The sequence below is a fragment of the Tamandua tetradactyla genome, chromosome 14 (genome assembly GCF_023851605.1).
Source record: "Tamandua tetradactyla isolate mTamTet1 chromosome 14, mTamTet1.pri, whole genome shotgun sequence".
NCBI lineage: Eukaryota > Metazoa > Chordata > Mammalia > Pilosa > Myrmecophagidae > Tamandua > Tamandua tetradactyla.
The window spans coordinates 14,156,195-14,180,859 of NC_135340.1; the positions used below are offsets into that span (position 1 = coordinate 14,156,195).

At 34.0% G+C, this 24,665-nt stretch overlaps 1 protein-coding gene across 8 annotated transcripts in view; it reads right to left on the minus strand.

Annotated features, from left to right (window-relative positions):
• MIA2 (MIA SH3 domain ER export factor 2) overlaps positions 1–24,665 on the minus strand; it is a 207,927-nt gene that overhangs the window by 73,810 nt on the left and 109,452 nt on the right. For 5 of the 8 annotated variants that reach the window (XM_077126878.1, XM_077126881.1, XM_077126882.1 and 2 more), the window contains 8 exons: positions 15,120–15,191; positions 12,605–12,715; positions 11,762–11,833; positions 9,937–10,041; positions 4,061–4,183; positions 2,449–2,569; positions 1,198–1,244; positions 240–330 (listed from right to left, as the gene is read on the minus strand). In XM_077126878.1, the coding sequence (XP_076982993.1) occupies positions 240–330; positions 1,198–1,244; positions 2,449–2,569; positions 4,061–4,183; positions 9,937–10,041; positions 11,762–11,833; positions 12,605–12,715; positions 15,120–15,191 (742 nt within the window). Of the gene's footprint in view, positions 1–239; positions 331–1,197; positions 1,245–2,448; positions 2,570–4,060; positions 4,184–9,936; positions 10,042–11,761; positions 11,834–12,604; positions 12,716–15,119; positions 15,192–24,665 lie in introns of those variants that run through there. The other 3 variants (XM_077126879.1, XR_013162181.1, XR_013162180.1) reach the window with 3 other exon arrangements.

A 24,665-nucleotide genomic window follows, 5' to 3' on the forward strand; every position in this document is an offset into this window, starting at 1 on the left:
TTTTGAATTATAAAAAAAAATGTTTTTTAAATAACGTTATTATTTTAATTTCATATAAATATTAAGGGAACTAATAAGATATTAACAACAACAAAATTAGGATGAATTTTTCAAACTGCCAACAAAAGTAAAAGTAAAAATACAATCAAACTGGATCTTTTCAAAACTGATTCAATTAATGGTACAATTCTCTACAAGATGTATTTATTAGAAAAGGTTTAAGTGTGTCGATTACCTACCTGTAAGCTCTTCCTTTGTTTTATCTATTTCAGACAACTGAGTGTAAATTTCTTTTCTTTCCCCTTCTAGGGTTTTTAAAGAAGCATTTAGCTTTAAAAGATGGGAGAAGGAAAAAAGAAACAATCAGTTATTAAAAAAAAAAAATACCTCAATATGGAGTACCCCAAACCCTTTGAAGCTAATTTATCACTTTGAAGAAATTATCACCTAGCCTAGAAACCAGCAATGCAGTTTCCATTCTGGAAAGCTACCAAAGATATCAATAGTTGTAAACCTCAAAATAGGGATAGAAAAAAAGCAGTGAAGAAGCTTAAACAGTAGTTATTTTCATTCTATTTATGTTCAACAAATTTTTATTAAGTTTGATTAAATTTCAATACATTTTTATTACAGCAGCTTTTAAATTACATTTACCCAGACTTCACAAAGATCGGCATAGGTCAGGATACCATTACGAGGATGGAAGAGAGAAAGGCTGAACCAGAAGAAAATGAACCTATTATTTACTTCTCAAAAAAAGAATCTGGGGCAGTGAGGACAGGAAACAAGAGGAAGAAGACTACACAAAGAAGAAAGTATGAGAGGCAATAAGGTAAACATTTTTCATATATTCTTAATCCAAAGAAATGGATGTAAAACTTGGACATTTTTTTTTATGATTTTTTTTTGGGGGGGAGGGTACATGGGCCAGGAATCAAATCCAGGTCTCCCACATGGCAAGCAAGCATTCTACCACTGAACCACCCATGTTCCTATAATGATAAATTTTTTCAATTAATAATAAGAATTTCTAAAGTTAATATTAAAAATAGTAATTGATGAAGAAAATTCTGATTGCTTCTTAAATATATATACAGAAACTAAAACGGACTTTCAAAATAGTTACTAAGGGCATATGGGTTTAATCCATGGTCTATTTTTATTTCAAATTCTTTTTATCTATGCAATAATGCAAACCTTAGCAGCATGAATCAGTTTCTTCAAAGCTCCTCTTGGCTGATTATCTATAGTGAAAAACAAAAATGTAACAGTGAATTGGGAAACAGTACAACACCACAAGTCATCTGAATGATTTTATTAGTTCACTTAACTAGAATCTTATAATCCCTGTTCTTTGTACAATGAAAAGTTTGAAGTAAAACAGTGGCCTTGGACCAGCTCCCAGGAAGATATCCAATAAAAGCACCGGAAGCTCCAAAATAACATTTAACAAGGTTCTTCGGCACCAACTCCAACGACAGAGTTCTAACAAGGATTCTGGTATTCATCTAAACACGATCCACAGTTTTAACTGTTCTTGGCTTTCCCAAGGCATCTAAAATATGCGTGGAATCAAACCCAGATCAAACTAACATAAGACTTTTTCTCTATTACAAAAAAAATTATTTCTTACAAGAAAAAGTAGATATGAAAATGTAGAGAGAACTGAATGTGTTTAGCTTGAGAGTAGAAATTTCTTCCAATATATTAATGCTATTATGAAGGAAATTAAAAGAAAAAAATCATACCATCTGCCCCTTATTAAATTTGTTAATTTTACAGGGGGTAAAAGGAAAGAAAACAGAAAGAACTTAAAAGTGAGGAAAACTATCATAGGGAGAAAGTGTATAAGGGATATGAGGGAGCTCTCTGTACTAGTTTTTCAACTTCCTGTGAATCTATAATTTTTTCAAAATCATTAAAAAAATAAAAAGTCACAGAATTAGTTTGAGATCACAGTGAGTGGCTACAGTGAACCTAAGTTTTGACAACTCCAGACTGCTACCAGGAATGGCAATAACAATTTGGGATGGCCAAGATTACTACTGTAACCACCTGATCCATGTGACTAAAGCAAAAAAAAAAGTATTCTGACATATTCACTCACTTTTCAAATTACACATCCATGCACTTAATTAGCTTACAGTACAAAAGACGGTTATGATGCAACATGGAAATTACCATAATGATAATATATATGATGCATAAAGAGAACAGAGGGAAAGGAGGCAGTACATCTGTCTTAGGAGTTGGAGTAAGATTTACTAAAAGGCAGTGTTCCAACTGAAGCTAAACTCTAAGGGGTAGTGAAAAGGAGGCAGTGTTGCAGAGTAATAAGATGTGCCAAAGCCCAAGGGTTTAAAGAACATGGTGTACATAGGGAACTAAAAGGAAATGAAAAAGCTAGTCACCATTTTTAGCAAAAGAGGAGGATTCATGACTTAATACCTAAGTAGGCACCATTTTCTGATTCACTCTTCATTTCCAATTCCAAGTTATCATCATCCTTTATGTCTTCTCCAAGTACAGCAGCCCAATCTTTCATCTTAAGCAAGTGTTCAGTCAGAGACTTGACATTTAGCCAGGGGAAAAAAAAGACAAAGGGCAATGCCTTATACTAGCCACTTTACAACCAGTGAATCTATAGAGAAAATCTAAAAATCCATCCAGAGATGATGATACCTGAGCTCTTCTCCTCTGCCTGTAAATAACCTTTATATATAACATTTACTGACTATTGCAACCCTGTTATTTAAAAATCAAAACAGGTTTTTCATAAATCAAAAACAGTACTTGATAATCGCCCATTCTTGTTAAGAATGTGGTTAAAAAGAAATTAAACATTTTCTTAAGTGGCATTTCCTAATATGCCACAAATAAGAGTGGCCATTAACATTAAAGTCAATTTTGTGTGAAGTCAAATTTCCAAGCAAAGACATAATATATGAAAAAATCAGATTTCAGGAGCTCAACTTAAATGAAGAAAAAACATTATAAAAAAGAATCTGAATTTGAACATTGGAGATTCTCTAACAGTGTTTTTAGAATTTTCTTAAATAAAGGAAGCTTTTTTAATATTATAGATATTCAAGTGACTATGGCATGTATTTCTGTGGAAGGACCCATCTAATAATCCACCCTGCTTTACAATTTATATGCTTCAAACTCCTTTTTTGAGGGTTCCAGGCATAAACAACACGGCCTCTAATTATTAACAGGGCTTGAGGTTAGCATCTCATTCTTTATAGGAAGAATTTCATAAAATAAGTTTAGGGGGGAAAAAGTCAAATTCTAAATAAAATTCCTCATATTGGAATCTTGAAAACATTCTAAATAGTAGCAATATATTTAGCACAAATATATGGCTTTCAAGAAGACATATCCACTTGACTGCATAGATTATAGAATGTTAGATTTACATCTTTTTACTTGATACTCACACCTGAGTATCTGTTTGCATCTGAAAACATTTGATTTTTAAAAAGCAGGTAGAAAAAGGAAGTAAAGTGGTGGGGTGGGGCAGGAAATAGGAAAATATCAACAAATCCTAAGAGTAATATCAATTATTTTATTCCTAGGTTTAATGAAGTTTCAATTAAATTTAATTTTTAAAAAGTATTTATCTATGTGAAAAGTATATACACCAGCTAATGGAGAAAGTTATTTAGTCAATACATACAAACCATGCCTGATTTCTCAAACTCTATCCAACCTCTTCTTACCAACAGAAATAAAGAACAACTTAAGAAAAATGTAAAATCCGTTATTCTTTTTCTTTCTTTCTTTCTTTCTTCCTTAAAGACTTAAGCTAAAATACAGAGAAGAAAATAAGGACACAGAATGTTGATGTATACTGCAAGTCTAAGAGTCTTCAAGGTGCATCTGGCAGCAAGAATGACAATATTTTACTAGTAAAGGAGAATGTATGCTAAAAAATCATATATTCTTAAACGTGGCCAAATAAATTATGAAAATAAAATCTGAAAACAAAAATTTCAAACTACAGAACTAGTATAAAATTCTGACCAAATCACTTTGGTCAGAAAACGAAGTCACTTACCTTGATCTGATTTTCTTTATCATTCAAAACTTGTTCCACATGTACTTTGGAGTCTTCAAATGTTATTTTCTGTTTATTAAGTTCACTCACTTGTTCTTTCCATTCTTCAGTTTCTTGTAAAAGCTAAAATTAAAAAAATAAGCAACACATCATAGTTAAGTGTAGGTGAACTTACTTACATATTTAAGGTATCATTAAGAAATATTATACAAGACACTGTGTTGACGATTTTTTTAAAAGATTGTACCAGTTTCAAAGAACTTGTAAAACAGGGGTAATGTAAAGTAATAGATCCATTCTTCAACTGATTTACATAATAAATTTACATCACATAAAAGGTTTTCTGAGACATATGTTAGATTTGGTCATTTCTTACCATTTCTTACATCCCATATAATATATCAGACCTTATTTGCATTAAAATTAATTTACTCATTATGCTGTACTGTAGTTAAAATAATTAACTTTCAGAAATACGATTAATCCAGAACAAGTAAGATTCTGCCTAAACAATCTTCTACAATATATACTTTTGCAGGAGGAGACTTTATGTACATGATACAAAAGGTAAAGATCATTTAAAAAGACCAATTTAACTACATAAAGCCTGAAAGCTCTGAATCAAAAAATAAAATATTTTAAAACCCAAAAATAACTAGAAAGGAATTCTTATAACATGTGGCAAAGGGTTAGTAACCATAACTTGCAAAGAGCTCTTAGGAGTCAATACAAAAATAGGCAAAAAAAAAAATGAACAGGCAATTCATAAAAGAATGGCCCATAAGTGCACGTACAAAAAGGACAACTTTATTTAAAATAAAAAACATGCAGGTGGTGAGATGGTGGCTCAGCAGGCAGAATCCTCGCCTGCTAATGCCAGAGACTGGGGTTCGTTTCCTGATACCTGTCCATGAAAAAAAAAAAAAAAACCCCCACCAAAAAACATGCAAATTAAAGCAAGATTCTACTTTTCTCTACCAAAATAGGAAAGATAAAAAGATGGTAGTTAGTCCTGGCAAGATCATAGGTAAATAAGCTCTTTCATATGCAGTTGGTGGGGATGAAAACTGATAGAATTTTTCTAGTGATCAGTTTGCCAGTATGCATAAAGTTTTAAAAGCTTTAAAAATTAAAATGCCATTGGACTCTGGAATTCTACTCCAGGTAACTAACCTAAAGAACTAATCAAGGATAGAAACAAAGTCTTAGCTACAAAAACAACACAGAAATTTTTATATTGACAAAAACCTAAAAAACAATTTATATAATCAAATAATAGCATATTAGCAGAATTTTTGGCATATTTAGGCATCTGAATACTGTAACACTACTAAAGAGAATATTAAAGAAATTTATTTACTATATTAAATATATTCACAATATATCAATACACTATTTTTTTTATATTTAGAAGAAAATTACAAAACAGTATATAGTGACAAGAAAAAGAAAATTTAAAACATCCAGAATACCCCCATCATAAGCACGTTATCTTTAAAAGTCTCTAAAACTATTTTCTATCTTCAGAAAAGTAAGGCTATATTAGCATATTTCCTACAATAAAGAACAAAAATCCTTTTCTATATATGTGTAACAGAATCAGAAGATACTGAAGGTAAAAACAAATGAGATTGAAAGAAAAAAATTTGGACTTGGAGATTAGGAGATCTAAGCAGCAGGCAGTCTTCAAAGGTCAAGGAAACAATGAATACTAAATAAGTCATTTCAAGAACTTTAGTGACTAAAAAAAGAATTGGAAGAAAGCAGATGTAGAGAGTAAAATGATCTAGAGTATAAAAGGATCTTGATCTAGAGAGTTACAGATCTTGAAATAGAGAGTAATAGAGTCAGCAGACCAAAGACAATTGAAACTAAAGCCAGAGTAGGCTGAATTTATGCTATCCAGACAGACTCACGATTTGGAGGCACAAGTGGTAGGGGTACAGGATGGGACTGAAAAGAGGAATACAGGCCAAAAATCTATATAAAAAGCAATTAGAAAGCCCATTTCTAACAAAACATACATATGCATTCAATCTCATTCTCATTTTCTATGTATTTGCCCCTCGCTCTTTTTTCCCTTTCCCTCCCTCCTTCCCACCCACTCCCTCTCTCTCCCCACCTCTCTTTCTTTCTCTCTCACACATGCACACATACGCACATGCAAACACACACACTGGCAAAAGCCTATTATTTCTAGAGCAGTGGAGCCTGACAGATTCTGGAAAACCTGGCACAGGGAAAGGTGGAAGTACCATTCCAAAATATAGCATTAAATGAAATTTGATTTAATAAGCAAGGGGAGAACAGCATCCCTACCTCAGCTCTAGAAATTTTAGCAAATGGAAATTATGGATAACTCATCCTCATGGACAATGAACACAATTGGAGGTCCTCCAAGAAATACCCTTGCCAGAGTACCCTACAGCAGAGCCCAGCAGTATCACACATAGCTTCCAATTACACTTGTAAAGCTTCACTATTAAACAAGCAGACAGACACGAATCCCAGAAAATCCCTGAAAAAGAGCTGCTCCAATAAAAGATAATAGAGTAAAATAAAAGATAAACATAGGCCAAAACGAACAGAAAATAATGGAACTCAAAGGAAATAAATTGTTTCCTTTGAAAAAACTTCACACACTAAAAAACGGTCAGTAATATCCTCAGCAAAATAAGACACTACACCCACTGAAACAAGAAAAAGGCTATAGACAAGGCAAGGCACAACAAAGAACTCCTAGAAATTAAAAATATCAGAGAGAAAATACACACAAAAGTTCCATAGACAAAGAAAACAAAGGAAAAGACATTTTCAAAAATTTATCATATATCATATGAATTATCAAAAATACATATGAAATAATTCAAGTAAATTTCCGAGAAGTGAATCAAGAGAAAGAGCTTCCAAACTGAGTGTGGTCAACACAACAGATGAAAAAAGATGCACACCTAAGGTACATCATCATGAAATTTCTGAAAAAGGAAAACAAATAAAACATATTAAAAGATTCCAGGGAGGAAAAGAACAGATCACAAAAATAGCATTTAACTTCTCAAAAACAATACTGGAGGGCATGCAAGGGTGGTTAAGTGGCAGAATTCTTGCCTGCCATGTGGGAGACCAGGGTTCAATTCCCGGCCCAGGCACTTCACCCCATCCCCCCAAAAAATCAACAAATGCTCCTGCAATAATGGGACAGTCAGATGGAAAAAGAATGAAATGCAACCCCCACCATACAATATGCAAAAATAAGAACAATAAAATTCTGGACAGCAAAGAAAAGGAGCAACAACACTGAAATTCTGAGGAAAAATTTCAACCCAGAATATATCCAACCAAATAACCAACTAGTATCAGAGAAGAACAAGACATTTTCTGGCAAATAAATTCTAAAAAATTTACCTCCCATACCCATTTCCCCAGAAGCTCATCAAGAGAATTAACCATAAAAGAGCAAATCTCAAAGACAGGGAACAGAAGATCCAAAAGGGAATCCTCCAGATGGGGATGAAGTGAGATCTTCGGACCGTGGAAGGACTAAAGAAGCTCATGAACAAATTCTTATTCGACAGGTGGATGGAGGGCTGCAAGAAGGACTGCGTCAAGAAAAAAATGAAATTAACAGATTCACCAAAGCATATGAATACATGAAAAAGATATTTACATCTCTGGTATAGCGTCACAATAAATTAGAGGGAGTGCATTGGAAACAGGACAATTACTAACTTTAGGGAAAATGAAATGTTGTATACAAGAGAGTATGTAATCAGAGCACACTATGTGATCCCTGTAATACTTAAGTAATCATAACACTCACTGAAAATTTTCCCACTTTAAAATTGTAACTGTATTGGAAGAACAGAGAAAGAGGTAATTTAAGTGGATGTGTGGGAGTATACTATCTATGTGGAGACAAAGAAAGTAAAAGCTAAATCCTCATCTGATGGTAATTAATATTTTAAAATTTCAACTTATGTGTGAGACTAAGGCAAAAAATGTTTATTTGGTACAAAATTTATATTTTGACTACTGCATTTCCTAATATAACTAATGTAGACAGCTTAATTGAACCCCATAAGTACATGGAACCTTGAGTAGGACATGAAATTATGTTGGTTTGTCCAGAGTGATGCCCCTATAAATTCCAGAGTGATCTGAACAGTAAATAAAAAGCACTTGCAAAGTCCCCTTCGGGGAATGGTAAGAACACGGGAGAACCTCCCCAAGTTGAATTCTTCATATTCTCACAAGCAGTGCGGACAACCAAAGCAATAGGCTGAGCCCCCAATCTTGGGGTTTGTTCATATGAAACCTAATCCCACAAAGGATAGGTCAAGCCTATTTAAAATTAGGCCTAAGAGTCACCCCCAAGAGAATCTCTTTTATTGCTCAGATGTGGTCTCTCTCTCTCTCCAGCCAACACAACAAGCAAACTCACTGCCCTCCCTCTCTCTATGTGGGACATGACTCCCAGGGGTGTGGATCTTCCTGGCAATGTGGGACAGAAATCCTAGAATGAGCTGAGACTCAGCATCAAGGGATTGAGAAAAACCCTAGAATGAGCTGAGACTCAGCATCAAGGGATTGAGAAAACCTTCTCGACCAAAAGGGGGAAGAGTGAAATGAGACAAGGTGCCAATGGCTGAGAGATTCCAAACAGAATCAAGAGGTTATCCTGGAGGTTATTCTTACGCATTAAGTAGATATCACCTTGTTATTCAAGATATAATGGAGAGGAAAAAAAAAGTTTCAGTAAAAAAAAAAAAAAAAAAAAAGATGTAATGGAGAAGCTGGAGGGAATCGCCTGAAAATGTAGAGCTGTGTTCCAGTAGCCATGTTTCTTGAATATGATTGTATAATGATATAGCTTTCACAGCGTGACTGCATGATTGTGAAAACCTTGTGTCTGATGCTCCTTTTATTTACCTTGTCAACAGATGAGTAGAACACATGGAATAAAAATAAATAATAGGGGGAATAAATGCTAAAATAAATTTAGTTTGAAATGCTAGTGATCAATGAAAAGGAGGGGTAAGGGGTATGGTATGTATAAATTCTTTTTCTATTTTCATTTTATTTCTTTTTTGAATAGATGCAAATGTTCCAAGAAATGATCATGATGATGAATATGCAACCATGTGATGATATTGTGAATTACTGATTATATATGTAGAATGGAATGATCAAAATAGGAATGTTTGTGCTTATTTGGTGTTTTTGGGTATTTAAAAAAATAAAATTAAAAAATTAAAAAAAAAAAAACACCTCATCTGATCTGCTTCTATCCTTACACTTCCTGCTTCTATCCTTAAGTCCCGAGGTCCATAATTTTAGAAACCCACATGGATCTTCTCTGGCCCCTGTCCATCTGGCTTTGAGGAGTTTTTGCTAAATAACATTTGTCATCATTACCAAATGCTGAACTTACCTACCCTGGCTTACGTTTATGCATGGGGGAAGAGGGTGCCAGGAGTATACACTTGTATCCTATACAAAGGAGGCAGCAAAGACTCACAAGAGATTGTTCGACTCTGGCCTGTTCTGGGCAAAAAGAAGGACCTACCTTAGGTCCATAATGAGTATGCCTGGAATACGTATGCTGATATGTTCACAAGCTAAAGAATAGTGTGCAATACAGGAAGTACAAGGGTAGTTCAGTGGTAGAATTCTAGCCTGCCACACAGGAGACCCAGATTCGATTCCCAGCTTATGCACTTCTCAAAAACAAAAAACAAGCAGGCAAGCAAACCAACATATAAAAACACAAATTCAACAAATCGTGCTGCAATAATGAGATACCCACTTGGAAAAAGAATGAAATGTGACCCCACCATACAGCATATTAAAAAAAATAAATACTGTAGAGTACAAACCTGTTTCTGGCTTTCCTGAAGTTGGGAGTTTTCATTCAAAGCATCTTTAATTGTTAACTTAAGTCGTTCTTCATTCATTTGAAATATTTTGAAGGTTGTTTTAGCCTAAGTAAAAGAACAAATTTCAAGTTTATAACAATTTAATTCAATACAATAGTTCATTTTTACACATAATTCCCAGAATTAAACAAAGTAAAAAACAAGCCACTGCTGGCCTCACTCTCTCTAAGTCCAACTCTGCAAGTGAAATCATTGCCCTCCCCACTATGTGGGACATGACATTCAGGGGTGAAAGTCTTCTAAGTGGCGTGGGAGATGACTCCCAGGGATGAGTCTGGCTATGACACCATGAGATTAACAATGCCAGCCCGACCAAGAGGGGGAAAAGAAATGTAACAAATAAGGTATCAGTGGCTGAGAAAGTTCAAAATAGAGTTGAAAGGTTACTCTGGAAGTTGATCTTACACAAGCATCAGTCAGACATTGCTACCTATCGTAACTTGCCAAACCTCAATCAAAACCATTCCAGTCAATCCTAAAGGACATTGAGGATAATATATAAGATTCCACAAAGGTTCCATGCGTTAGGGTACCTTTCCAGAAACCTACAACCTCCAGATTGGTCCTGGGTAAGTCCTGAAATGCAGATAAGTCCTGAAATGCAGAGGGCCCAGCCTCTCCAGAACATCACCTAGTTCCATCTCCCTACCCTATATTACTGACAACCCCTTCCAACATGAAAAAGTTAGAATGGGCACAGCCCAAATACCACTGAAGAATGGGAGAAAGATCAAAGGTGATGGGGGAGTTACACAGAGAAGGTAGGGTTTAATAAGCAAGTTTGATTGCTGAATCATTATACTGATATTTCTCTTAGTCTCCAGTATCTTAGAGCAGCTAGAAGTAAAAACCTAAAATTGTGGAATTGTAATCCATACCAAACTCTGAAATCTGTTCTACAACTAATTATTGCACTGCACTTTGAAATTTATTGCTTTTTTGTATACATGTTATTTTTCAAAAAAAGTTAATTATGATGATTAAAAAAAATGTTTATTCCTTCTAGCCTCTAATGTTCTGGAGCAGCTAGAAGGAAAAATCTGAGAGGATGGTATGGTAGCCCATGACAAACTCTGGGATCTGTCCTATAACTACTTGCTAAAGAGTGCTTCAAAAATTATTGCTTTTTTCTTTCTTTGTTTTGTATATATTTTATACAATAAAAAAACTTAAAAAAAAAAAAAAGCCACTGTTAATAGCAGAGTCAGAGTCAGCATAGTGTAGCAGAAAAACCAATGATCTATAATCAGGCTTTAGTACCGATTCTAGTTCTGATCAGTTTCTGCCACTAACTTGCCATGTGAAATTGAGCAAATGACTTAACCTCTTATAACCTTGTAACGTACGGTGTGCAGATTATATTAATTATAGTAAACTTTTTACGCCTCCCTACTCAAATCTAAAGTCCATGAGCGCATATTTGCCTATTCTGTCTATAAATATTAAGTGCCAAACACCTTCAACAGTGCCCAGTACATAGGAGAAGCTCAATAAATATTTGTCCAGTGAAAAAATGAACCCCTTTGAGGTATCTTATGTAGAAAAATACATATCTAAGGTCTTCCATTTCTCAAATTATAATATTACATATCTTATTCCCAAATAATAAAAATAACTAAAATTAAAATGATTTTCAAAAGCAACAGATTTGGATGAAAGGTATGTAGTAACTCTGTACGTTCTTCATGATTTTTCTGTAAAACAAGTACTCTAATACTTTTTGTTTTTTAATCACAGATCTATTAGTCTAATTCAACTAACTTACTTCAGCTACTTGTGATTTGAGGGATTTCGATTCATCTTCTAGGGATTGTATCTTTTTTGAAATATCCACCATCTGGAAAGACAGCATCAATCAGCAAATAAATATTAAATTTCTCTAGTTTCCAAGATAATATATATATATATATATATACACACACACACACACACACACACTGTTAGATATATTGTTAAACCTAAAGCTTTTGATCCATAGTAAAAGCTCAAATAAAAAACCCTGTCAGCTTATGTGGCCATTTGCTTAAAGGGATTTTATATGAAAGTAAGATAATCCTATTATCTCTTATCAGCTTTAATATTTCATAACATTTAAGTTATATAGACTTAAGATAAGTTCACCAATATCACGTTCTACTAAACAGTCTCACACAGAAAGAAATCCCTAAAGCCAGGTTTTAAAATAGACGAATGAATGTTCTCACATAGCGTTTTTTTTTGGCATGGGCAGGCATCGGGAATCAAACCAGGTCTCAGGCATGGCAGGCAAGAACTCTACCTGCTGAGCCACCATGGCCCGCCCTTAACATAGCTTTTAAGCACTGAAAAATATCCACTATGTATGTGATTATTCAACAAATTATTTGTGAGCCATTTCCATAATGCATATAAAAAATTTAAGTAAGAATATTCAAAAAATTTAACATGATAACCACTAGCAAGTAAAAAGGGCTAGTGGATCTGTAAAATTTTGCTTTCCAATATACAGCCTTCTGTACTCTTTTTTTTTTTCACCGTGTACATAATACTTTATCCTATATCATATCAACTTTTAAAAACCCAGTTACTTTCTTTTTTCTTTCATTCTCCTCAAATAAAAAAGTCTTACCAATGCATCTTGTTCGGAATGTTTTGATTTCTCTTCTTTTAATTCTTTCTCTAGAAATAGTATTTCATCTTCAAGTTGAGAATTGGACCAGTTCAGCTTTTCACAAGTTTCCTAAAAGAGGAAGGAAACTTTTTAAGACACACAAAGTTTCCTTTAAGACAGACATGGGAATTTTGATTAGGGTAAATCAGATGACTATGATCAAACATTTACACTGTTAAATAAGTTTAATTTATATATTTATATTCTTGAACCATTTTATAATATTAAAATAACAACAATTATAGCAGGGGTCAGCAAACTTATTCTAAAAAGAAGACAATAACTATTTCAGTCCTGTAGGCCATGCAGTTTCTGTCCCAACTACCGAACTGCACCAGTACACTGCAAAAGCAAAAACACAATATGCAAATGAATGAGTATACCTGTGTTCCAGTAAAACTTTATTTACAAAAACAGATGGGGAGCCTGTTGAGGGTAATTTCCCAACCCCTACTCTAGCATTATAAAGGGAAAATATGAGAAATAAGTATAATTTAAGATCACTTAAAGATATAAAATATAAAACAAACCCAAATCTAATCAAAAGATTACTTTCAAGTTTGTATTCCACATTGAATTAAGAAATCTTCTTTGACATTTTAAATTTAAAATGATTAGTTATTGGAGTCTTTCAACTGGATTTTAGTACTGTAATAAACATAGCTCTGATATTTGTGATCTTTCAACAAACTTGTTATTAAAAAAAAGATACAAAGAATTTAATGAAGGCCAAAAAATAAGCAAAAGAAATACATACTACATTATAGCGATTAAAAATGTATTCATACAACATTTGAATATATATATATATATATATCAATGCTATCAATCACATTCACAATGTTATATTGTATATATGGTAACAGGATAAAAAAATTTTTAAATAAAAAAGAATATGGAATATTCTTCACTAAAGAATATTATGTAGTGAGCCCTAAGTTAAACCATGAACTGTAAGTACAATTATAAAAATGTGTTATCAACTATAACAAATGTTTCATACCAGTGCAACACGTTAATGACAGGATGGTATATGGGAATGCTGTATTTAATGCACAATTGTTCTGTAAACCCACAACTTCTCAAATAAAGAAAAATAAATACAAAGAATTAAAAATTTGTTTATATACATTTTTCCAAACTTGACTATTTTAGTGTACAAATTTTCTAACTTGAATCAAAATTACTCGTGTTTTTATTTTATTTAGATTCAATCATCAAATTTTGAAAACTTGCAACACACTAGTTTGTATTTAATTGCAATTATTAACCACGAAAAGAAACACTACATATAAAAAAAATTCAATGCACAATAACCATCAAGGTCGAGTAAATGTCTCTGCTACTCAGTTTTTGCTTCTCTGTTAGCATGCCAAATGCCTCCTAAAAATCTTATCAACCAGTAATAAATTACCACTAAAATAATAGTTAAAAAAGAGGGGCAAAAAATAAAATATAACAATTTCATCAAAAGAAAAGATACAGAAGTTTATTTTATTTGGAATCTAATTTATAACTTCCTTTGGACTCTACTAGAAAATTCTGAATCACGATACATAGATTTTCTGATGACAGAAATCAGTGATAAGAACTGCCAGCCTAGATTAACACATAACCAAAGGTCCAAGGTCTAAAGATCTAAAGTCTTCTACCTTATTATTAGCAGAAGCAGGCTCCTACTGTCCTTTGTCACTACTACGCTTTACAACACTTCTATCTCTAAAACAGTAGGAAGGTACTTCCATGGCCTACCCTAACCTGTCTTGACTTGTCTAAGTTACAAATTACCATACTTAAGTTCGTCATAATTAGTGGTATGCTGGAACTCAATTACATCTGGCTTATGAGAGCCAAGTGAGCCCATCTCTTCCAACTCCACATTCAGTGATATCATGCTGGTAGCTTGAAATTGGCCAGAGTGGAAGTACTTATACCACAAAACTCAGCAGATGCTATAAATAAGGGCTTGGCTTTTCAGAGAGCCAGTTGTTAAAACACTGACCAGCATACCACTGCTTATATTATAAATCTTTTGCCCTAATCCAGTCAACTCCTTATATCCCAGGGATGAGGTAATGGCAAGTACTGCCGACATTTATATTATTTATTATTCTCAATTATTCCTAAATTTGTAAAAACAAATCCTGTTTCTCCTCTCAGGAGAAAACTGAGTCAAAAAAAAAAAAAGAAAGAAAGAAAATAGTAACCTCAATGCCTTTCCCAGGAATAAAGAATGAAGAGTTTGTATACAGCTATAGACTCCAACTGAACTCAATGTAAATATTTTCTACTATCAACTAATGTTCTATTTCCTATATTTAACATTTTCCTTTAAGTTTTAACATCCAGAGATGCTCTTTCACATTTACTTCGAAATATTTAGTGTTGAAAAGATATATACAATATTTTTAAAGTTTGCTACTTGGTAAGAATCTTTTCCCCAACTTTTTTAAGTTTATACCATTGTTTTTACCTCCAAACTTTGTGCTTCTGTTGACTCCTTCTCAAAGCTGGCCTCCTTTAAAGATGACTCTAAGCCTTCGTACTGAAACAAAGCAACACTGGGTAAAAACTCTACAAATTGTATCTCAAATTTTATCTGGATAGATGCCTAAGAAGCAAACAGAATCCACTTCCACATGTACGTTAAATTTATTCCGTTTACTCATCAGTTCTAAGGCATATCCCTGAGTTCTTCAAATCGAGCCACAGACAAAGCCAGGGAAGCTAATACATCACATCCTACAAGCACAGACAACAAATGCAGAATTTCTTCCTTTAGACTAAAAAAGTTGCCCAAGATCTGCCTCTCAGAAAACACAAGAACTATATAACTCAGTATTCTTTGCTTAAAAGGGGGTGAAAATTTTAATGGCAAGGTTATACTAAGGATTATCCAAAGTTTTACTTAGAGTATACTCTTATTTAAATTTTAATGTCTATTATCCCCTCTAACATGTAAACTTCTTCTATAAGCCTATGCATTAAAGAGAAGGTTATAGTAACCTGCAATCACAATTTTTCAATACTAATTCAAACTGTACAACACATAGGCAAGTAGGAAATTTAAAATCTTTTAAAAATATTATAACCATCAACAAATGCAAAATAAGTACAATGAAACATATAATGCTATAAAATTTAGCAAAATGCACTTACAGTGCTTCAAACATAACTGATTAAATATAAAACAAGTTTATTTTGGATCAACCTTCCTGCTGAAACTGAGAAGAAAAGTAGGACAAAAATATAAAAAAAAAAATCTGAAAGTCTCAGGCACCTAACAAAACAGTAAGAATTTGTGGGAGAAGGGAGAATTCCCAAAAAGCCAAATCCAGCATTTGATGTTTCTTTTCCCACCTAAAAGTAAAGGCTGTTGGCTGAGAAACTGAGAAGAGCTTTCAGAAGGCTTGGGAACTAAGAAAAAAATTGGAGTAAAGGGATTGCCAAATAGGATGAGTCATGTAGCCTGGGTTTTAGGCTGGGTCCCTGTGGTAAGCTGAATAAATAGTCCCCAAAAACGTGAACATCCTAATTCCTGGAATTTGCAGGTGTGATTAAATCAAAGATCTTGAGATGGAGAAAATACCCTGGATTATCCAGCTGAGCCAAAATGTAACCACAAATGTCCTTATAACAGGGAGGCAGGAGGACCAAAGTCAGGAGAGAACGTGATAAGAGCACAGAAGCAGAGATTGAAATGATGCAGCTATGAGCCAAGGAAGGTTGGCAAGTTCTAGAAGCTAAAAGAGACAAGGAACAGAGTCTGGCATGGAACCTCCATAAATAAGGAAATAGCCCTGCTGATACCTTAGTTTTAGCCCAAAAAATTGATTTCAGAATTGTGACCTCAAGTAAAAACGTATGTTTTAAGCCCCTATACTAGTGATAATTTATTACAAAAGCAATAGGAAACTAAAAGAGACCCAACTGGTCACCTTATGATAAAGTCTAAACCAGAATCAGACGAATTCTTTGACCTGAGGCCCAACTTCCAACCATCTCAATCTGTGATTAGATTAAGGTAATCTAAGGTTTCTAACATCCTCAACCTAGCTGTCTGTGAGAAGGTAACAGTAAACCCTCATTTTAATGACACCAAATGCAAGCGAACTAAATAGTCCAACTACATAGTAAGACTGAATAAAGAAAGAAATCTCAACCATGTTATTTCCAAGAGAAATGGCTTAAACATAAGTATACAACAAGGTTGAAAGTAAAATGATGGGAAAAACTCTACCATGCAAATACTTACCAAATGAAAGCTGGACAAAGTAAAAAAAAGTTACTAGAGATAAAAAGGGACTTTTCATTATGGAAAAAAAGGGTCAACCCACTAGGAAGATAGAACAATTCTAAATCTCTGACATTTAATAATAACACAGCCTCAATATACATAAAACTGACAAAAAAGAAAACAAACAAAACAAGTTCACAATCACAGTGGGAAAGTTTATCACACTTCTCTCAGGAATTAATAGAGCATTATTACTAAAAATCTAACAAAATAAATAAAACAGTGTAGTATTGGTGCAAGATGATATGTGAATATATAGATATATATTTTGTATACTGAATATGGTGAGGGTTACATTTTATTCTTTTTCTCTGTGGGTATCCCATTTTTGTAGGACCATTTCTTGAATTTTTTCTTGGGGGGGGGGGGGGGGTAGTGCATGGACCAGGAATTGAACCCAAGTCTCTTGCACGGCAGGTGAAAATTTTACCACTGAACTACCCATGCACCCCTGATATGTACATATTTTTGTATGTTTACATATGTGTGTGTGTGTGCACGCACGCGCGTACTGCTTTCCATCAACATCTGAACTATATTATTTTCAACGCATATGGAACATTACCCAAAACTGACCTTATGCCAAGCTATAAATTCTCAACAAACATTAAGGAATGAAAACATTACAAAGTATATTCTCTGGATAAAGTAGAATTAAGTAGAAGAATTGAACTAGAAATTATTAACAAAGAAAGTATGGGAAAATCCCACGTATCTGGAAATTAAGAAATACTCTTACAAATAACCAATGGTTCAAAAAGTTGTCACAATAAAAATTTAACAATATTTTAAACTAAATGATGAGGAAAATGTTACATATCAAAATTGTGCAAATTGCACTGCTGAGATGCAATGCAAACTAGGCTTAAGAGAAAATTTTACCTTTAATGCAGACATTATAAAAAGCTAAAAGCACAAAGATTTATGTATCTATCAAAGAGGTAAGAAAAAGAAGAGCAAATAAGACAAAGAAACATGAAAGAAGGAAAAAAATAAACAGAAATCAAACAAAATAAAAAAAATCAACTAAGCAAAAGAAACGGTTCTTTGAAAACATTAAAAAAATTAATAAGCTACTGTAAAGAGTCATCACAGTATAAAAAGAGAGAGAACAAACTTCAAATATCAGAACCAAAAAGGTAACCCATAAATGTTTTAAAATAACAAGAGAATTATTAATTAAAAATTAAAAATTAAATTTTAAAATTATTCTATTTGCCATAGCATCAAAAATAATAAAATAGTTAGCCATAAATTTAGCAAAAGAAGTGAAAAACTTATATTCTGAAAATTATAAAACACTGAAAGAAATTAAAGAAGACCAAAATTAATGGAAAGATATCCTATGTTCATGAACCAGAAGACTTAGAAGACTTTTATTTCAGGAAAGCTGTTAAAAAAAAAAAATCTTCACCACCTTAAGTTTCAATAACCACCAAGTAGGATTGAAAGTAGGAAAATATGTATAAGACCTCAACATGAAACAGTAAAAAAACACCACGGACTTTTAAAATATATAAATAGAAGGATATACCACAATCCAGTGATAAAAACCATATCCTAAAAACTGTCAATTCTCTCCAAATTCATCTATATGTTCAATGCAACCTCAATCAAAATCATAACAGGCTGTTTCTGTATGAGTGAATGTGTGCATAAATTAATTGATTTAAAATGTACATGGAAAAAATCCTAGGGAAAAAAAAGTAAAAACAATCTACAGAATAAACTAAGGTAATTAAATGCCTAGACACCAGCAAAAAATAACAAATCATATTTGGAAAATTGAACAAATGGCCCAGTCAAAGGAACGAACCAACAATTCAAATATGATACAGGAGCTGAAACAACTAATTCAGAATGTTTGAAGAGACATGGAAAACCTCATCAAATATCAAATCAATGAATTGAAGGAGGATATAAAGAAGGCAAGGAATGAACAAAAAGAAGAAATTGAAAGTCTGAAAAAACAAATCACAGAACTTATGGGAATGAAAGGCACAGGAGAAGAGATGAAAAAACAATGGAAATCTACAACGGCAGATTACAAGAGGCAGAAGATAGGATTAGTGAACTGGAGGACGGATCATCTGAAATCTGACAAGAAAAAGAAAATACAGGGAAAATAATGGAAAAATATGAGCAGGGACTCAGAGAACTAAATGACAACATGAAGCACACGAATATACATGTTGTGGTTGTCCCAGAAGAAGAAGAAAAGGGAAAAGGAGGAGAAAAACTTATGGAAGAAATTATGATTGAAAATTTCCCAACTCTTAGGAAAGACTTCAAATTAAAGACCCAAACAATAGCATACCCCAAAGAGAATAGATCCAAATAGACGTACTCCAAGACACTTACTAATCAGAATGTCAGATGTCAAAGAGAAAGAGAGAATCTTGAAAGCAGCAAGAGAAAAACAATCCATCACGTACAAGGGAAGCCCAATAAGACTATGCGTAAAATTCTCAGCAAAACCATGGAGGTGAGAAGACAGTTGGTTGATATACTTAACATACTAAAAGAGAAAAACTGCCAACCAAGAATTCTATATCCAGCAAAACTGTCCTTCAAAAATGAGGAGGAAATTAAAATATTTACAGGCAAAACTTCAGTGAGAGAATATGTGACCAAGAGACCAGCTCTGCAAGAAATACTAAAGGGAGCACTAGAGACAGATAGGAAAAGACAGGAGAGAGAGGTGTGGAGAAGAGTACAGAAATGAAGACTATCAGTAAAGGTAAAAAGAAAGAAAATTAGATATGACATATAAAATACAAAAGGCAAAATGGTAGAAGAAAGTACTGCCCATACAGTAATAACACTAAACATTAATGGATTAAACTCCCCAATCAAAAGACATAGACTGGCAGAATGGATTAAAAAACAGGACCCATCTATTTCACGCTGTCTACAGGAAATGCATCTTAGACCCAAGGACAAACATAGGTTGAAAGTGAAAGGTTGGGAAAAGATATTCCATGCAAATAACAATCAGAAAAGAGCAGGAGTACTATATAACATGCAACAAATTAAATTTCAAATGTAAAACAGTTAAAAGAGACAAAAAAGGACACTATGTATTAATAAATGGAACAATTCAACAAGAAAACATAACAATCATAAATATTTATGCCCAGACCAGAATGCTTCAAAATACATGAGGCAAACACTGAAAAGAGAAATTGATACATCTACCATAATAGTTGGAGACTTCAATTCCCCACTCTTATCAATCAACAGATCATCTAGACAAAGGATCAATAAAGAAACAGAATTTGAATAATACAATAAATGAGTTAGACTTAACAGGCATTTATAGAACATTACACCCCACAACAGCAGGATACACCTTTATCTCAAGTGCTCACAGGTCATTCTCAAAGATAGATCATATGCTGGGTCACAAAGCAAGTCTCAATATATTTATAAAGATAGAAATCATACAAAACATTTTCTCAGATCATAAAGGAATAAAGCTGGAAATGAGTAATACACAGAGTGCCAGAAAGTTCACAAATATATGGAGGCTCAACAAAACATTCTTAAGTGGGTAAAAGAAGAAATTACAAGAGAAATCAGTATCTCGAGGCAAATGAAAATGAAAACACAACATATCAAAATTCATGGTATGCAGCAAGGCAGTCCTAAGAGGGAAATTTATTGCCCTAAATGCCTATATCAAAAAAGAAGAAAGAGCAAAAATCAAAGAATTAACTGTCCACTTGGAAGAACTAGAGAAAGAACAGCAAATTAACCCCAAAGAAAGCAAAAGGAAGAAATAATGAAGATTAGTGCAGAAATAAATGAAATCGAGAACATGAAAACAATTGAGAAAATCAGCAAACCCAGAAGTTGGTTCTATGAGAAAATCAATAAGATTGATGGACCCTTAGTGAGGCTGACAAAAAGAAGGAGAGAGATGATGCAAATAAATAAAATCAGAACTGAAAGAGGAGACACAACCACTGACCCCACAGAAATAAGGGAAGTAATGAGAAGAAGATACTATGAAAACTTTATGCTAATAAATACGGCAATGTAGATGAAATGGACAACTTCCTAGAAAGGCACGAACAACCAACATTGACTCGAGAAGAAATAGTCGAACTCAACAAACCAATCACAAGTAAAGAAACTGAATCAGTCATTAAGAAGCTCCCCAAAAAGAAAAGTCCAGGACCAGATGGCTTCACATGCGAATTCTACAAAACATTCCAGGAAGAATTAGTACCTATCCTGCTTAAACTCTTCAAAAAATTGAGGAGCGAAAGCTACCTAACTCATTCTATGAAGCTAACAACACCGTCATATCAAAACCAGACAAAGACATTACAAGAAAAGAAAACTGCAGAACAATTTCTCTAATGAATATAGATGCAAAAATCCTCAACAAAATTCTAGCAAATCAAATCCAGCAGCACCTTAAAAAAATTATACACCATGACCAAGTAGGATTCATCCCAGGTATGCAAGGATGGTTCAACATAAGAAAATCAATTAACGTAATACACCATATCAACAAATGAAACCACAAAAACCACAGGATCATCTCAATTGATGCAGAAAAGGCATCTGACAAAATTCAACATATTTTCTTGTTGAAAACACTTCAAACGATAGGAATAGAAGGGAACTTCCTCAACATGATAAAGGGAATATATGAAAAACCCACAGCTAACAACATCCTCAATGGGGAAAAACTGAAAACTTTCCCCCTAAGATCAGGAACAAGACAAGAATGTCCACTATCACCACTGTTATTCAACATTGTGTTGGAAGTTCTAGCCAGAGCAAATAGACAAGAAAAAGAAATAAAAGGCATCAAAACTGGAAAGGAAGAAATAAAACTCTCATTGTTTGCAGATGATATGATACTAAATGTCGAAAACCCTGAAAAATCCACAGCAAAACTACTAGAGCTAACAAATGAGTACAGCAAAGTGGCAGGTTACAAGATCAACACTCAAAAATCTGTAATGTTTCTATACATTAGTAATGAACAATCTGAGGGGGAAATCAAGAAAAAAATTCCATTTACAATTGCAACCAAAAGAATAAAATGTTTAGGAACGAATTTAACTAAAGAGACAAAAGACCTATAGAAAGAAAACTACAAGAAATTGTCAAAAGAAATCCCAGAAGACCTAAATAAATGGAAGCGCATACCATGTTCATGGATTGGAAGACTAAATACAGTTCAGATGTCAATTCTACCTAAATTGATTTACAGATTCAATGCAATACCAATTAAAATCCCAAAAGCTTACTTTTCAGAAACAGAAAAACCAATAACCAAATTTATCTGGAAGGGCAGGGTACCCCGAATAGCTAAAAGTATCCTGAGATAGAAAAATGAAGTTGGAGGCCTCACGCTACTGACTTTAAGGTGTATTAATGAGCTACAGTGGTCAAAACAGCATGGCCCTGGCATAAGGATACATATACTGACCAATGGAATTGAACAGAGTGTTCAGATATAGACCCTCTCATCTATGGTCAATTGATATTTGATAAGGCAGTCAAGCCAACTAACCTGCGACAGAACAGTCTCTTCAATAAATGGTACCTAGAAAACTAGATATCCACATGCAAAAGAATGAAAGAGGATCCATATCTCACACCCTATACAAAAATTAACTCAAAATGGATCAAAGACCTAAACATTAGCTCTAAGACCATAAAACTGTTAGAAGAAAATGCAGGGAAATATTTTATCAATCTTATAATAGGAGGCAGCTTCCTAGACCTTACACCCAAAGAACAAGCATTGAAGAAAGAAATAAACAATGGGAACTTCTCAAAATTAAATACTTCTGTGCATCAAAGATCTTCATCAAGAAAGTAAAAAGAAAGCCTACACAATGGGAGACAATATTTGGAAATGATGTATCAGATAAAGGTCTAGTAACCAGAACATATAAAGAGATTGTTCAACTCAACAACAAAAAGATAGACAACTCAATTACAAAATCGGCAAAAGACATGGACACTTCTCAGAAGAGGAAATACAAATGGCCAAAAGGCACATGAAAAGATGCTCAACTTCCCTGGCTATTAGGGAAATGCAAATCAAAACCACAATGAGATATCATCTCACACCCACCAGAATGGCCATTATCAATAAAACAGAAAATTACAAGTGCTGGAGAGAATGCGGAGAAAGAGGCACATTTATTCACTGTTGGTGGGAAGGTCAAATAGTGCAACTGCTGTGGAAGGCAGTGTGGTGGTTCCTCAGGAAGCTAAGTATAGAACTGCCATATGATCTGGCAATACCATTGCTAGGTATCTACTCAGAGAACATGAGGGCAGGAACACAAATGGACATTTGTACACCAATGTTTATAGCAGCATTATTTACAAATTGCCAAGAGATGGAAACAGCCAAAATGTCCATCAACAGACAAGTGGCTAAGCAAGCTGTGGTATATACATACGATGGAACATTATGCAACTGTGAGACAGAATAAAGTTATGAAGCATGTAACAACATGGATGGACCTTAAGGACATTATGCTGAGTGAGATTAGCCAGAAACAAAAGGACAAATACTGTATGGTCTCACTGATATGAACTCACATTAGTGAATGAACTTGGAGATTTCAGTTGGTAACAGAGACCATCAGGAGACAGAAACAGGGTAGATATTGGGTAATCAGAACTGAAGGGATACAGATTGTGCAACAGGACTGATTGTAAAAATTCAGAAATGGATAGCACAATACAACCTAACTGTAATACAATAATGTTAGAACACTGAATGAAGCTAAATGTGAGAATGACAGAGGGAGGAGGCACAGGGGACACAAATGAAATCAGGAGGAAAGACAGACAATAAAGACTGAGATGGTATAATTTTGGAATGCCTAGAGTGTATAATGATAGTACAAATTTAAAAATGTTTCTGCATGAGGAAGAACAAAGCAATGTCAATAATGCAGGGTGTTGAAAGTAAATGGTAATTAATATTTTAAAACTTTAACATATGTGTGAGACAAGCAAAAAATGTTTATTTGGTACAAAATTTATATTTTGACTAGTGCATTTCCTAATATAACCTATGTGGACAGCTTAATCGAACACCAGTACTTGGAACCTTGGGTAGGTCATGAGATTTTGTAGATTTGTCCAGAGTGACGCCCAGATAAATCCCAGAGTGATTTGAACAGTGAACAGGGAAGAATTTGCAGAGTCCCCTAGGGGGAATTGTGAGAAAGGGGGAAAATTGAACTTTTCCAAGTGGAGAATTCTTGATATTCTCACAGGCACTGGGGACAGCCAAAGCAATAGGCCAAGCCTCCAATCTTGGGGTGTGTTCAAATGAAATTTAATCCCACAAAGGATAGGCTAAGCCTACTTAAAATTAGGCCTAAGAGTGATCCCCAAGAAAACCTCTTCTGTTGCTTAGATGTGGCCTCTCTCTCAGCCAATACGACAAGTAAACTCACTGCGCTCCCCCTCTCTACATGCAACATGACTCCCAGGGGTGCAGACCTTCCTGTCAAAATGGGACAGAAATCCTAGAATGAGCTGAAACTCAACATCAAGGGATTGAGAAAATCTTCTCGACCAAAAGGGGAAAGAGCAAATTGAGACAAAATAAAGTGTCAGTGGCTGACAGATTCCAAACAGAGTCGAGAGGTAATGCTGGAGGTTATTTTTACACATTAAACAGCTATCACCTGTTTAGTTAAGGCATAATGGAGAGGCTGGAGGGAA